Source organism: Parasteatoda tepidariorum, chromosome 4, assembly GCF_982258835.1.
Source record: "Parasteatoda tepidariorum strain Cologne lab strain chromosome 4, Ptep-v5.0, whole genome shotgun sequence".
Lineage (NCBI taxonomy): Eukaryota > Metazoa > Arthropoda > Arachnida > Araneae > Theridiidae > Parasteatoda > Parasteatoda tepidariorum.
In genome coordinates, this window is record NC_141758.1 from 75,809,544 (window position 1) to 75,822,824 (window position 13,281).

Here is a 13,281-nt window from a genome sequence, read left to right on the forward strand (position 1 = left end):
GAAAAGTTTCTATACTTATAATGCAAAGTTGTAAAGTATTATGGACTATCTGAGAATAAGTTATAGTAAAAAATAAAGCAAAATGACATTGAAAAAGCGATTGATTTGCTTTACAATTTTTATTTTATGCTTCTCAATTAATATTTCTTGTTACACGTTTTACGCATTTTCTCTGAAACTAATTATTGTCTGACCTCTTAAATGTTAGTTGTACTAACTTGCTTTTTGACAAATATCACAAAAATATGTGTCAAGAGATGGTATTAGAGAACACCTAACAATTTCTGTTATTCAATTTATGTTATGAACTTGTTTCTTCATAATAGAAGTTATGTATTACGTGTTTCACTACTGGCACAAACTTTACTACCACATTCTTCCCCCTTCCCCAAATATTCACTTTAAATATCGTATATAAACACAATCTTGTTCAGAGATTTTTATGATAACACGTGAAATAAAACGTGAAAGATACTTTATAACTTTTTTTATTGAATTCTTATTATGAAAGAAAAATAAATACCGTAAAGTGAGGTTACTTTATGAGACTTTTTGAGGTTTATTTTGGATATCTCATTGCAATTGCAAAATATAGCTATGAATATTTTGCAATATATGTTTGAACTCTTTCTTAATGTCGTAAGTAAAGCTAGTTACTAAATGGCACGGAAAATTCAAAAACGAAACTGCTCCTGTTACCCAGAGTCACTACTTTGGTTGGGATAACTTAGGGACACCTAATTTATCTCTTAATAATCGACTAAAACATTATTCTAGCACATAGTGACCTTTTTTGAAATCGAAACAAAATGTTTAAAATATTTATAAAAATTTTCAATACATAATTTATTTTTAAAATTATTTCATTTAAAATTATTTTTTAAACTATTTCATAATTTATTTTTAAAAAAATCATAATTTATTTTTAAAATTATTTCATTTATAATTATTTTTTAAACTATTTCATAATTTATTTTTAAAAAAATCATAATTTATTTTTAAAATTATTTCATTTTCAAAATAGAATTGTTCAAAGCAAAAGTATTTAATTTTTTATAATTAAAAATGATATTATTATTACTATTATTAACTCGATTATTATTATTATTCTATTACCATTATGAATCCACGTATTATTAATTAAAACTTCATTATTTAAAATTAAACTTTGAAATCAGCAACAAACGATTTTTGTTTTTTCTTATTCTTTTTGTTTTTATGACAATGTTCAATTTATTATACTTTCTTGGCCTTAACAAAAACTGGCGCCTTATCAGTTTTTCTTTGATTATTTTCATTTCAATTAACTTAGCCTCTTATACTGGTATCGTTACATCAAAAAAAACATCGTCCAGATCAGTTAGTAATTATATTATTATAGCCCTCATTATTGACTAACACATAATCAAAAATTTGTACAAAATCATCATCAAAGGTGCAATATTTTTGGTTTTTATAACATAAAATAAACTACAAGACATTAAGGTTTTTAATTATTAATAAATACGTTCATTATACTGGGAATCTGAATGTTAGCTTATAGATAATAATACTTAAAATATGTACATCAGATCAGATTTGAGGAATTTCATCACAGACAATAAAAAAAATGCAATCAAATTACAATTTTTATAGATCAACATGCATAAGTTATCAGAGAAATGATATTTGTTTCACGATCTGCCCTTGATACTTAAAAAAATCTGAAGAAATTCTATTTACTTTTGCTATTGATGAAAGCCATTTAACTCCAAAAACCACGAGTGTCCTAAAGTAGCCTCATTTGTCTCAAAATAACCCATCTTACGGCAAGTAATATTATCTGGTTAAAGACAAAACAAATGGGTTTTTTTTCCTCATATTAATAAAAAATAATTCTAATCATACTTTTGACAACTGTTTGTTTTAATGCAAAATGTGTATTTTGATGTGTAATAAAATGTTACATTTTAATAAATTTTGATTCGTGATTTTCTTTTTCCCAACAATCAAAGCAAAACATTCTCCTTCTTCAAATGCACTACATCCTATTAGAAGCCAAGACCTCCTCAATAAGCTTCCTCCAATGGATCTAATCGAAGCAAAACCAGTGACATAATTTCTTCTCGAAAACTGCGTTACGTAGTTGTTCCTCTTCTTCTAATTTCGTACAAGATTATTCAAATAAGCTTAACATTTCATTATAAAAACTACATTGAGAAAACATAATGTACCACAAGTTATTATTTACAAAGAAAATTTTAAATGAATACCTAATTGTAAATAAACACCTCAATCTTAATGAAATTTGTTTCTGAAATAAACTTGCAGTGAATGTTTATAAAGTTTTTTTTATATATTTTATTATTTATAATTTTTATTTTTACTCAATATTCATTATTCATTTTGAGACTCAAAGGAATATTAAATAATATTCACTATCAAAACAAATTATAGAATCACAAAAGCGTCTTCCTTTTCGTTAACGAAAAACAATCAACAATTTTTACATAACATAATTTTTAGAAAAATTCCTTAGGCACCATAATCAATTTTACTTTTTTAATTAATTAAATACAAAATTGCAAATTTTCAACATCAAAAAATTACTTTCAACTGATAAGGACGAAGTAATTTTTGATTAACAAAACATTTGCATTTAAAAATCATTTGTGGTTAAAAATTCATATGTAGTTAAAAATCATTTGTGGTAAAAAAATCAGTTGTAGTTAAAAATTGAATTTAAAAAAAATTTCAATGTAAAAATTTCAACCATTGGGCAAATTATACTTTAAATTGCTACACAGTTAAAAATACTACTAATTATTTCCATTATATGTAATAATTATTTCTAATAAATAATGAATATTTGCTATTTATCTCTTTGACGCAGATGGAACACACATGTCCCTTTTATATATATTTTAGTCTGACACTCTTATTACAAGCAAAAATATATTTTTATATTTTTTAATAATAAAAGACAGTCTAAAAGTTCCTAAAAAAATTGTTAGATTATCGGAATTATATTTGTTCTAAAATAGAAAATCCAAAGAAAGTAGTTTGAAAGGGAATGTCATTCATATTCACAAATTCATCGATAATTTATAGTATAAACTGAAGAAATTTCGATGCTGAATAATTGTTTCTCTTAAATGTAAATAAGTGCAAATTTGAAAAATTATTGTTTGGAAGTGAGCCGTGTTCGGAAGCTTTCACCTTTAACGCAGAAAAAAAAAACGGTGTTTCAAGCTGTATTTCATAATCATAAATTATTAAAAAGTTAAATATAATATTTTAAACTTAGATTGATATAAACTAAAATAAAATAATGAAAAAAAGTATGAAAAATAATGTTTAATCAAAAATCTGTGTTAAAGAGTTAAAAACTGATTTTGAGAATTAAAAAGCATGTAATTATATTTGAAGAGCAAAAATGAAAACAATTAAAAATCAAGTTATACAGTCGGATCTCTATTTAACAAAATTGCTAAATTTAAATAGTAAGCTCGTTATATGGAAAATTCGTTTAATAGAAAATCACCTTTTGAAATACTTAAAACAACACAAAACAGGCTTAAAATTCATAAACACTAGGCATAAGAAAATAAAAATGGATGCACCTTTATCTTGTAAACTAGTATCTACTATTTTATAAATATTAACCATAAAAGAAATCTGCACGGAAAGCAAGAATAGAGCAAAAACATTATCCAGTGCTATACGCTACATACATTTTCATGCTACATACATGTTCAACTAAAAAAAAGGTAGATTTATGTATAAAATTATAGCTGCATTTATTTTAAAAGTAATTTTAAACATACATCACCACATGTGTTATTAAGTTTAATTGAAAGTGATAAAATCCGTTCATTTTGTCAGAGTTTTTCGTGTGAAAGGGAAACGAAAGGGGAAAGGGATCTTACTGCTTTCTCTAAAAGTTAAGTGGCTTCGAAAATCAATTCAAGGTCATTTCCCCCATAAAATGCGTTAATGAGTTTGAAATATTCTGAAATATTTTGGGAAATAGGGAAAGTGGATCTCAAAGAAAAGTTCGTTAAATAGAAAATTCACTTCCCTATTTGGAAGTTATTTTACGAAGAAATTTCCAAAATGTTCTGGGTATCTCAAAAAAATTTACAAAATATAGAAATTCGCAAAATGGAAGTTCGTTAAATAAAAGTCCGACTGTATTTTAAATGGCAACATGTCTTTATTATATCTGTAAAATATTGTCTATTCATAAAGTAATAATAACCAGCATAACATAATGCAAATTAATAACCAGCACTTTCTATCACATTTCACCAAAAGGAACCATAAAAGTTTTAAAAAAAAAATTTATATTTTTCACGATTCTAAAAAATGAGAGCTAATAAAATTTCAAAGTAATCAGTTGGAAAAAAATTTCGCATTTCTAAGAAATTCTAACACTGAAAAATAATAAATTTTACATCTAACAAAATCTAAAAAGTAGTTATAAACGAATTTAATAAAAAAGCCGTTACAATAAAATGACAGGTATTACTTATAGGGGTAGGAAGCAGTTCTATACTAACTATATGTAAACAATCTTTCAACAGAAATCAGTATTTAAAATTTTTCATGGCGAAACTGCTGGCACAGTCTGAAAGATGCTCGAGGCTTTCAGAAATGATGTGATTTTCATGAAAGATCCGGATCGAGCAAAATAAGGAGAGCAAACTAATAACTTCTCTCTAGTTTTAATACCAAGAATTTTGAAATCATTCTATAGGAGTCTGATATTTATATAAGAATGCTTTTAAAATTATAGTGGTATTAGAAAACAAATGAACAGCCGCTAACTTCCCACTCTCATTTCGGTCGATGTAAATTTTTTATGGATTAAAAAGACACAGGAATAAAAGCCTCAGGAATGATCTTTCAAATTGTGCCAACAATTTTTCTAAGTTAAACCAACCATGCCAAACATTTCTGCTAAATAAAGATTGCTTACATAGAGTTGGTATGCAAGGGATTCCATACTTTTGAAAATTCCTTGTATGTTAAAAAAAGATATCAATATTAATATTTTTGTTTAAAATTGAAACTTTATAAACTAGTTTTAGTAGTTAGAAAAAGTAGTATCTGTCTAGAGGGTAAAAAAGATAAAAAAGAAATTAATATTTTGATAGATTAAAATCCACCGATGTTTATTTTTCCTTATAAAATGATTTTCTAAGATACTAAATAGCTATTTCTAAAACGAATTATAAAATTTCGAAAACAAACAAATCGTCTGAAAATTTCATAAAAGTATTTTAAAATATTCAAATGATCATAATAAACTTTACGTTCTTAAATAATCTGAAAGCTAAGAAAACAATAAACACTATATTGTACGAAGTGTAACTTACAACGTGTTAATTTAAACGAATAAAATTAAACAAAAATTTTTTTGAAATTTTAACTAATAAAAAAAAAAAAAATTCCACTCTCAAAAAATAAATTCCATTTAAAAATTAAAATCCAAAATCTTAAAAAATATATTTTTTGAACAAATGTATAAAAAACCTTCAATATTAATTAATATATAATTCCATATAATATATCTATCAATATATAATTCCATATCTATTAATATTTAATATTAATTCCATATTCATATTATAATAACTTAAAATTTATTTTTAAAATTCTTGCCAAACAATTACGTAAAAGCTCAATGCAAATCAATATTTTTGCAAAAAAGAAGCAAACGTGCTGTCGGAACCTACCGAATCACTACTGAGATCGGCGGAACTAAAAACAACAAAATGAAACTTGGAGGTTTTCTGTTTATTTTGATTATCAAATTGGTTTTGATATTTTCAGTTCTACCCTCCTCAGTGGTCATTGGTTAGATTTCGATAAAATTTTAATTTCTTCTTTACTCACGCTTTAATTTGTGTCCCCTACTACGAAAACTTTTCAACTTCATTCAGGGCAAATATTCCAAAATTAATTATAATTACTTACTAAATAGTTTAATGCATATTATTCAATAAAATATTGAACAACATATCGCATATATTCATTTAATAATCCATAGAAATTATTTGCTTTAAAAATGACCTAGAACGCTTGAAAAATCTTTTTATTTTTGAATAATTAACTACAAAAATTTAACATATCACACATTTTTACAATTGATTTTCATGCAGACATATTTAAATAATAGAGGTGAAATGTAAGTAGAGCGCACTTTACGATAATTTTTGTCCTCATAATAAAGACATGTGACTAACAAATCAAGAGACAGATTTTTTACTTTCCGTTTCTTCTTGTTATTTGAATCGGACAAAATCGATGCTAGAATTTTTAAATCAAAAATCTTAAAATATGGTGGTTTGTTGTGTTACAGTGTTAATATTATTTGGTTGTGCAAAACAAATTGCTAAAGAAGGAACTTATACACTTCAAAAGTAAGTTAAATTATACCTTTTTGGAATTACAGCTGCTTTATTTACTTTGTAGGTGAACTTTTAACTTGTTTTTCTTTTCCTTAAAAAATCGTAGGAATACCAATTATTCCATTTTATTCATTCTAAAATCCAAAATTGTGCTTTTATAACTTTTTGCGAATAAATATAAACAAATAAGAACACAACTTCATAAAGAAATGATCACAAAAAATTATATATTTTTCTTTTTATTTTAGTACTATATTTTTATTTAGTAACAGGAGAAGTTTTGACGATTTTGTTGTTTTATTTCTATTATGTTTATTTACTTCGTAATATTTTACTCTTTATAGTGCTGAAAGAATAAATTCTTCAATATATATTTTTTCTTCAATTTCAGTTGCTTGTATTGAATTAATTTTGTTCAAAAAATACATTAAGTCAGAGAGAAGATTGGAGCAAAACTATTCGATAAATAGAGGAAACTTTTTTTACCACTTAACTAATGAAATCGTCAGTTCTTTTTAATTTGAAATTTTCTGCTCTTTTTAAATTGCTATAACGCATGAAAAAAATTATTAAAGCTGGTTAACCTTATCAACCCAGTTGTAACGTTTAAATAACAAAGGAAAGTTCAAAAAAGAGAAGCGGATTTTTTCTTTGATTTTTTTAAGGTGATTCAGTTCTTTTTTTATTCCCAATTTTTATTTTATATTTCTATTCCTTTGACGTGTCTAAAATCATTTCCTGTAAATGTTTTTAAAAATATCCAAAGGCCTGAAAATGTATCCATGACTTTACAAGATGCAGTATCATTGTAAAATCTATGGTATATTAAAATTTAAACGTGTTTTTTTTATGTACTTCTATAATTCAATAAAAAAAATTATTATGTAGGACAGTTACAAAATAACTTCAGGTGTTTCTGAAAACTACAGAAAAAAATTTTAATAAGTCTTATTGAAATATTTATTTTTACCCTCTTTAAAACCATTGAAAAATTTAAATTATCTTTATTTTATAAACATGTAAACAATTTTGCTCAGTTTATATGTTTCAAAAAATGGGAATTCTTAAACAAATTTTAATCTAGTAAATTCTTCTCGAAAAACGATTCAGTATTTAACTGTTCTACTAATCTTAATGCTTTTGAAGCTTTTTATTTTCTAAGTCACTAATCAATGCTTAATATTCTTAATTAGTAGTATATTAAACTGTAAAAAATATTATTCGATTTTTTTTTTTGTTAGGACTTAATCCTCTATGAAATTGCTGAGTCTGGGATAAAGAAAAATATAAAAAGAAATATGTACATATTTACAAAATCACTATATATTTATGTCAGTAGATTGTATATGTTTGCAACAATTCTCGTCTTACACTTCCAAAAATAGAATTAAAGATCATTTTACTTCATTTATGATTCTAAACAAGAATCAGTCTAACAATTATTCAAATTGAATGCATGTTATGCAACGATATAGTATTAAGCAACTATACAGTATCAAACTTGATGCTAGTAAAATATGACTAGTATCAAGCTGCTGAAAATAAATTTCAAATTCATTTCACTTCATCTATGATGCCCAAACCAGAATCATTAGAAATGTTACTTGAGCTGGAGACTGTAGATATCACCGTCTCAGTGGAAACAGTTCTTGAAATTACATTAGCAATACCGGTAAATGCTTTTGAAGCTTTGCCAGAACCTGAATTGAGGGAAATAAATCGGAAGACTTTCCGTGCTGATCCACTGTACAAAGCATATACTCTCTTATTGCATACAAAAACACAAAAAATAAACAGTCCCTGTAAGGTATTAAAGATTATAAAAAGATAAGTGAGGATTTTTCCTGTCAGTTTTTCTTCCCTTACGTAAGCTGCAGCAAATGCTAGAGCCCATGTCAGTCCAATAACAAAAGCCATTCTAGCGTACAGCAACACATCTCTTTTTCCCGATTGTTTATTCTTCTGTTGACTTAAATGAATCACGTGTTTCACATTTCGAATAGAAAGTATTGTCAGTACAAAAAAGCTGAAGTTTACCAACATGATTATCGCTAAAGGAGAAGCAAAATAGGTCACTGCGGCTGTCTTACTTGTAATCCAGCAAATATCCCCATTGCCATAATGCGGCGAAAACTCTGACTCTTCCAAAAATTTATCCAATAGCGAAGTGGCAAGAATAATCAGTAAAGGAATACCATAAGCATATAACATGTATCTGGGCAAATATTTCCTTTTACTGCGTATATTATTCAATATTGTTTTGGCACCAAAAGTCTTGAACAAATCGTAGGCCATAACATTCATCCACATGAAACAACATAGAATTTCATAATGCAGTATAGTGGCAACAGCTTTGCAGGCTTTACCGGTAACTGAGCTTCTTTGCCCAAAAACGTATGTTATCTGCATTGCAAGCAAGGAGAATGTCAAGTTCATAGTGTTGCATCCTGGTAAATTGCGTAAGCTTGAAAAGAAAGAATACGTAGTCAAAACTACGATCATAGCTGCTATTGATATCCATGAAAGAACATAACTTACAAAAGCCTGAATGATGTCTGTTTCTATATCAAATTTAACACCATGAGATCCAGGTGATTTTGAAAAGCAAACCATAACAGTTCCATTTTCGCCTTTTTCAAAAACGGTGCTATCGATCGCTTCCTTTCCCGGACTCCTACTTAAAAGTACCAAAGAGCCATTTTCTAAAATGTCATATTCATCCTTTTCAAGAACTATTCGAACACAGGAAGAATTTAATCTTTTCTTCCAGTCACACACAATAGCTAGACCACTAACATTAATTAAATCTCTGCTGTACTGATAACCTTGGTACAGAATATCAGCAACAAAATGTCCTTTGGGGTAAAACTTTCCTGTTTTATTTATATATAGTCCCTTTATTCTATTTTCTGCGCTTAATGTGTCATTATCTTCTAATATAAGTTTAAACTCAGAATTCCAATATATTCTTTTTTGATCCCCATCGCTTTCCTTGCACCAAGATTTTAGGAATTCAACTGATTGTTGCATTTCGTAAATCCGACCCGTAATATTCTTCAAGCCAAATTCAAATCCATTTGAAGATACAGCAGATGCCAGCATGGATACGATGCTATCTACGGATGGTTCGGGCTCTATTTCGCTAGAGCTCTCATACAAATCCAAATCAATGGTAAAAGTAATCGGGTGTGACTCGTCATCTATTTCTTTAATGTACATCAAAGTTTCATTCTTGCTTTCAAACTTTCCGAAAGATATATTAAATCGGACGTTTCTTATTCGATCTGAACTAATATTAAATGAAACTGAAAATGACTCACGTATATTTTCGGATATTCCCTCCAGGTCTAGGTTATTAAACTGTAGAAAGTCAATAAGTTCTATCTCTGCGCTTAAAGTCAAATGAACAGACTGTGCTTTGGGATCAGGAACAGGCACAGTTACATTGTCAAGCGAAGTATCATCTAAAATTGGCTCTTTTCTTACGCATTTATAATCCACTAAGACAAAGTTGGTACTGCAATGAAGCATGCGACAAATCTTGCTAAAAGGATCCCAAATTTTGCCTATGCCACAGCGTTCCTGATGACCCTTCATCTCTGCATCGCCTTCTGATGAAATGTAAACTCTTTGTCGTCCATCCAAACCAAAATTCAAAAGCATTGAGAATGCAGCCGGCATATCATCTAGTTTTATGCCATCTCCTTCTTTTGTGATACGAAGGTTTGGCCTTACTTTACCTCCTTTGTCACCTTTAGAAGCAGAATCAATGAGGTAGGGAGAAGCGCACCTAATCTCATCCAAAGATTCATTGTGACAATACGCGCAGTAAATATTTTTGTAAAACCTGCGTTGACCATTCCTTTTAGGACCACCCATGACAGGATCAAAAAAACTTGAGCACATTTGAGAGATAATAGAATCAGTATCACAAGAATCAACAATTTTTTCGTAGCATTTCCGAATGGAATACGACTTAGACTTGTTCTGTGATTTTATTTCAGCAACCACCTTCCTTAAATGAGGTGTTTTATAATTGTTTTGGTAATTGCAAGCGGCACAGTAAGAGTTTTTGTATAGTATTTGGTCAACACCAATAACAGGCCAGTAGTGTTTGTCACAGTTTTTGCAAACTGAAGCGGTCATTTTTTGGCATTCATTCGAAACGAGTTTAGGACAACGCGGGTCGCCACTTCCATTACATAGAGCTGCTAAACGCTCCCAGCATTGTGGATAATATGTGGATTTACAATCCCCACTCTCTGATAACAGATCGGGTAAAATACATTTAGTAGGCAGATTGGCATCACACAGACTTTTAATGGACGCATCTTTCCAGTTTTTTGAGCACTTAGATACCATAAATATCGGAAAAGTTTCAAGTAAAGGTTCACATTTTGATTTGGTTTTAAAAGTGAGATGCTGCACATCTTGGGTCACATTCTCTTTACATTCACTTTGGAAATCGGCACAACAGTCTCCAAAATATGAGCATTGCTCATCACAGTTACAAGTATGAGTGTATCCTTTGTGCACACTGCCACAACGATTAACACATGTGTCATACGGTGGGCAAAGTGTTGTAAGGTTTTTCTTACTAATTAAATACCTCAGTGGAGTACTCGCCTGGGCTTCATGAATAATTTCGTAAACATCTTGAAGACCTTCCAAAGATGGATAAATCTCAACTGAATTACATGCCTCATCTAAAGAATTTTGGTCACATTTTTTAAGGTTATCATCAGCAATCAAAAGTTTTGTATACGTTAGAAACAAAATGCACAATAAAAATGGAGTCATTCTGTAAAACGATATCCTCGATCTAAGTTTTCAAACAATGTACAAGTTTTTGTCCTTCGAAATACATATTTCCTTATCATAAATACAGCTTTTGATTAACATTAGATTAATGTTTATGTTTTTAACTCAGAAATCCTGTAGCAAAGTACTATATCTTCACAAGATCCAATTTGCGTCAACAGCAAGAGCTAAATAATCAAAATATTTTCATTTGCTGATTTAATCCTGAAAATCAGTTTTGATGATATAAATGACGTCAAGTTTGGAATATGATTCTTGAAGTTAATATTCCAGAGATTTCTTTATCAACGTTTGCGTTATGCGTTTGGAAAATAAACGCCTACAGATATGATTAAAAACTTAAAACTTCATCAAAATGGTGCTTCTTATCTTTAATATTGTCTTCTTTAAAAGCAGATGGTATAGTTCACATAAAACAAGCACCATATGCCTAAAATATTGTCCTTTAATTCTTTAATGGGTAATGGATGTAAATGTAACAACAAAACTATAAATATTTCTTAAAAATAAAAATTGATGGAAAAGAATGTTATTGTTGCAACTATAAAATAAATAGTATAAGGGTGAAGAGAGTAAGAAAAACAATCAAACAATTGAAATTTCAATCAATCCAGAATATTTGATTCCAATATTCTTTTGGTGATACATTTGTATGCTAAAAGCAATTCGTTGTTATACTTTGTGCACAATTGGATGATAATAATAAGTTTTGATAAAGGAATAGATATCAATATTTCTTAAGGCGGCTGCAAGACTATATCAATTAAAGAGATAAAATATTTAAGTATGTATGAAATGGATACTTGAGATATTTTTACGCTTTTAAATGTTTACGTTGTGTTTTATTAAAAATATATTAAACTAACTAAACTTTAACTATAAATTTTATTAAACATATTAAAAAGTACAGATCAAGGATTTTTCAAATTATTTTTCATTCTGTGCACCACTTTCACAACTGAAATAAGGTTTCCAGCACTCCAAACTATAAAATGTAAATGCACCTTCATTTAAAATTCGAAAATTTGCAAGTTTTTTTTTTTTTAGTAAGCAACGAAAAAACACACACACTCACAGAAAATGTTGAATATAAGTAACGTAATGCATTCCTGCAACAGCACGGTGTGGGCCAGAGAGGGTCATAAAAGATAAGGCTCAACAATTTCGTGACCAAAGGCACGACTGGGGCAATACGGTCAGTACTGCCCACAGGCCGCCTTTACTTCCCAGACAAAGTGGTACACACCGATCTGAAGCTGGATGGGTTTCAAGCTGCCGCTGGGGATCGAAACCGGTTATGAAAAAAATAAAAATATTGGTTGAACCGGACAATTCAATGTATGGACGGTATTAGCTGAATAGCAGCTATAAAATATCGAGTTGATAATTCTATATAAGGCAATATAGGTTGAATAATAGCTCTAAAATATTGGATAAATCGGACAATTCTATATAGGGCTGATATAGGTAGAAAAGTGGTTGTAAAATATAGTGTGAATTGATAAATTTTATATAGGGCCAATCTTAATGGTTTGAGATATGCTAGTTAACTATTGCAGGCGATGTTTTAAGTTACGAAATTCGACTCAAAAACGTACTTTCTCCGCACAAACATACCCTTCTTTCAATGGATCCGGATTTTTCACCCCAAAATATAGGAGGTAGTCGCAATCTGGGAAATATGGTCCCAAACGTTTGGTTAGGAAGAAGGTCTAAATTTTAAGACCCTTAAATGTTAATTTTACTTTTTGCAGATGTCACCCTATCTCGAAAATTTTTCAAAAGAATTGAAAATTTTTTGAAAGTGAAAATAAAGTTCGTTATTCCAAAAATAATTCCATACACAATATAATTTTAAATAAACATTCATTATTTTAATTATTTATAACCGAAAAACTTTTGATTTGTAGGGTTTAAAATTTTTTACACCGTTTTAAAAATGTAATTTTAAATGGCACAATACAAAATTTGAGTGAAAAAGGTTCAATGGTTCCTGGGAAATTGAATTTTAAAAGAACGTCGCCTGTACTAATTAATTAGCAAATTCATGGTCACCACTTTAACC

The 13,281-nt window shown here is 28.6% G+C and overlaps 1 protein-coding gene across 1 annotated transcript; it reads right to left on the reverse strand.

Annotated features, from left to right (window-relative positions):
- Positions 1-7,702: 7,702 nt before the first annotated feature.
- LOC107445792 (uncharacterized) lies at positions 7,703-11,559 on the reverse strand. Its single transcript, XM_016060274.4, has one exon. The coding sequence runs from the start codon at positions 11,193-11,195 to the stop codon at positions 7,950-7,952; it is 3,246 nt and encodes a 1,081-aa protein (XP_015915760.3). The 5' UTR covers positions 11,196-11,559; the 3' UTR covers positions 7,703-7,949.
- Positions 11,560-13,281: the final 1,722 nt, after the last annotated feature.